Raw genomic sequence first — 3,704 nt, 5'->3', positions numbered from 1 at the left:
GTTTTGGATTATTTTCATTTGTTTTTTTAGGTTTGTTTAAAAAAATAACCATACAAAATAATTAAAAATAAAACACTATATGTAAAAATTATTTTTAAAACGTATTTACAAATGATTAAAAATATTTTAGAATCCTAAATAAACTTTTGTTTTATTAAATTTCAAAGAATAATTTTTAAAAATTGTTTGTGACGAAACTTTCTAAACCAAATCATACTCATTGTCCATATTTGAACCTTGACAACCTTGCTCCCCTCTAACCAAAATGCATGGCTCTGCCTCTGATTTTGTATCGAACTCTCTACCTCTTTTATATTTAACTCAATTGTTAAAATCTTTAAAAGGTTTAAAAAATAAAATAAAATAAAAAATATTAAATTGTATTAAGAAAAAGAAGTTTCTACGGACGTCGGATGTAAAAGAAAGAGGAATGTGAAAACAGGAAGGGTATGCATGTAAATTCAGGAAACCATAAAAGGCCAGCCCACAATCTATTCATAACAGCACTGGCAGGGCAAAGCCACGTAGAGGCACACTGGCAAGTGGGAACAGCAATTCCGAACTTCAAATTTCTGAACTAAAGAAAAATTTATAAATTGGGCAGAATCCGAAAGCTAGGGTTCTCTCTATAAGAGACTTTGTTTGCATTATCTTCGATATCTTCTAGGCTTTAGATTTGTATAGAGATGGTTTCTGCAAGTAATGGGTTTGAAGCAAAGCTGAGAGATGTTGGAAATAGGCTTCTGCACCCTCCATCTACTGCTGATGAACTCTTACCTCTTCTTGAAGTAACTCTCATGCTTTATATATCCATATATGTTCATATGTATGCATTTTCATTTTCCATCAAATGCCTACTAGGTGGATCCTGTTTTAATCCTATTGAATTAATTGATATTTTTTTCTTTTCTTCTGTTGAATTAATTGCCTACTAGATCGTTTCGTACAGGTATGTTATCTGTGGGATTATGATTATAGCTTTATGGGTTATCCTTTTCCAATAACTTGAATGTTTTCTGCTTATCACTTGTGTTGAGTGTAACAATTAAGTTTTTGTGAATTGATTCATCCTCTTCTTTCATTCTGTCTTTCAGAAGGCCGAGTCTTATTTGGCAAAGGTGGAACAACAACCATGTATGTCAACAAAGATTGCACTTTCAACTCTCATGGAAGCATTGGTCGCAGATCAAATCTTGAAGCATGGAAATGGTGATGTCAAAGTGTCAGCTGTTGCCTGCATAAGTGAGATCACAAGGATAACGGCACCAGATGCTCCTTATGATGATAATCAAATGACGGTACTTAATATGCCAAATCAAGAAGTTTTCTTTTGTTTCAGAAACACTCAACTACGTGCTCATAACTCCTTGTCTTCATTTCGTTGGCACACAGGAAATTTTCCGGCTGACTGTAGCATCATTTGAGAACTTGTCTGATATGAGGAGTCCTTGTTATTCCAAGGCCGTTTCAATTCTTAAGAGTGTTGCAACCTACAGATGGTGCCTGGTGATGCTGGACCTTGAATGTGACCGAATAATTATTGATATGTTCCAACTTTTTCTAAACGTCATAAGGTGAGAGCTTTAATTATATATATATATGTTGTTCTTCCCAGTTTCAGCTTTAAATTGATTTATGCATAAAATGGATTTAGTGAATGCAAAAACTATACTGATCATGATCATTCAATTGATGCTCTCTCTTGATTTTAAGGTCTGACCACCCAGAAGAAGTATTTTCAGCCATGGAGACTGTTATGACTCTGGTCATGGATGAAAGTGAATATGTTTCGGTTGAGCTTCTTAGTCCCATTCTAGCTACTGTGAGAAAGGATAATAAGGCAATAATCATCTTTTGCTTGATTTTATTTAATTCCTTGGTTTTCATTTTAATTTTGTAATATTTATTGACATGGTTTATTGTTTGTTGCAGACTGTTTCACCTATTTGTTGGAGGTTGGGAGAGAAAGCTATAACCAACTGCGCAGCCAAGCTTAGGCCATATCTCATGGAAGTGGTAAAATGCCTGGGAACTCGTTTGAGTGATTATGCTCCAGCGGTTGCTACCATTTGCCAAAATGAATCTAATACCCGACAAAATAATCTCAATGACAGTGGTTCAGGGGCACATTTGGTGAGTTTCTCATAGTTTTTTGTTTCACTTCCAGTGCACGAATTTGGACTAGGTTGCATACCCTAGCTCCATCACTATTAGATTTATGCTTCCCATAAACCTGTACATCTATATTAATTCTATCTTCTGTGAAGAAGCCATGTTCAACGAGATGGCTTTTGACTACTGTTAGTTTATTGACTGCTATATAAAAAAGGTTTAGTGGGTGTAAATTCAGTCATGTTTTTGGATTAGATCTTTTAATTGGCATGCATCCAGCTACCTGAGGCTGCACAGTACTACCGCAGAAGACAACAGATTTTAACAATGTGTATTTACTCATTCTCAATTACATTTTCTGAAATAACTTAAATTTAACATCTTTGATAGGAAATCAATTTTTTTTTTTTTTGAACAGGTGGCTAAAGTGTTCTCAGAAGATGTTGTCTGTCCTAGAGAAGTTGGTCCATCTGGGGAAGAATCTTTGAAGTCAATGATCTGCAATGATGCTTCTCAGACGAAGAATGACACTTTTATGGACTACAATTCTTTTGATAGATTAAATCAACGTTCTACTAGGAAGAAACTTCTTGTAGAAACTGCTGACAAACCTGTCAAAATAACCCAGAAACGGAGTTGGAAACCTTATTTTTTGGTGAATCCAGAGGAAGGCTATGATTATTGTTGGATTGGGAGGAGGAAAAGGGCTAATCCAAGGAAAATAATTACAGAAGCATCATCAATTTGAACATATCCCCAAAACAGTTGTATCACTTAAAGTAATTTTGAGGACAAAGATACTGAAAAATCTAGTACTATGGTATAGTTTGAGAATGATTGTGTATTCTATTATAATTCTTACAACATAAGTATTTATTACAACATAAGTATGATTGTGTAAAATAATTACATCATTTTAGAATGTAAAAGATTTTTGTGAGATTGGTTGATTGGAAGAAGAAAGTTTGGTAGCCAATAGACAAGGTATGAGCACTTTAGGACTCCTGCTATTATAACGTTATTGCTTTCTATTTTCTTACCACTTTCCTTCTATTATTGTTCTGTTTTTTTCCCTTCACTCTATTATTTGTGTCAAAGGGGTCACATTTAGCACCAGTTTCACAAAAATTATGGTAAACATTGTTCTTGTTTATAGCATTTTTAGTTTATAACGCTTATGCCAATAGTACTTAGATTAGTTTTTCATTTTTTCTTTTGCGAAAAATCAATTATGTTTGGATATTGGCCAAATAACTACAATGACCTAGATTTTCTTGTAGAACATTATAGAATTTAGTCTTAATAAAACCTATAAAAAAATATATTATAGATTTTATTGTAATGACCCTGATTTTGTTAAAGGATAATTTAAGAGTGCTTAATTCCATAATGAGGTGTAGTGTCTTGGTTAACTAAAGCATTTGGTTGGTTAATTAAAGAAGTTGGTTAGTTTGTTAAGTTAAGAGAAAGACGGTTAAAGAGTAAGTGTTGTTTCTAAGCTTTTATTGGTCAAAAGTAGGTTGGTTGCTTAGTAACTAGCTAGTTGAGCTAAGTGATCGAGATTTCAACAGGAGGTAATTATTTTACTTGGT

The 3,704-nt window shown here is 33.5% G+C and overlaps 1 protein-coding gene across 1 annotated transcript; it reads left to right on the top strand.

Moving 5' to 3' along the window:
* Positions 1-686: 686 nt before the first annotated feature.
* On the top strand, positions 687-2,860 carry LOC117921828. Its single transcript, XM_034839784.1, has 6 exons — positions 687-788; positions 1,095-1,298; positions 1,393-1,574; positions 1,714-1,822; positions 1,933-2,133; positions 2,531-2,860. The coding sequence occupies exons 1-6, from the start codon at positions 687-689 to the stop codon at positions 2,858-2,860; spliced, it is 1,128 nt and encodes a 375-aa protein (XP_034695675.1).
* The last annotated feature ends 844 nt before the right edge of the window (positions 2,861-3,704 follow it).

This window comes from Vitis riparia, chromosome 9, assembly GCF_004353265.1.
Source record: "Vitis riparia cultivar Riparia Gloire de Montpellier isolate 1030 chromosome 9, EGFV_Vit.rip_1.0, whole genome shotgun sequence".
NCBI lineage: Eukaryota > Viridiplantae > Streptophyta > Magnoliopsida > Vitales > Vitaceae > Vitis > Vitis riparia.
This window is presented reverse-complemented; position numbering and strand designations above follow the sequence as displayed.

Coding starts and splice junctions, on each gene's coding strand:
- LOC117921828 (XM_034839784.1), top strand. CDS start 687: ATGGTTTCTGCAAGTAATGGGTTTGAAGCAAAGCTGAGAGATGTTGGA. Junction 789..1,094: donor AACTCTTACCTCTTCTTGAA/GTAACTCTCATG, acceptor TCTGTCTTTCAG/AAGGCCGAGTCTTATTTGGC. Junction 1,299..1,392: donor ATGATGATAATCAAATGACG/GTACTTAATATG, acceptor GTTGGCACACAG/GAAATTTTCCGGCTGACTGT.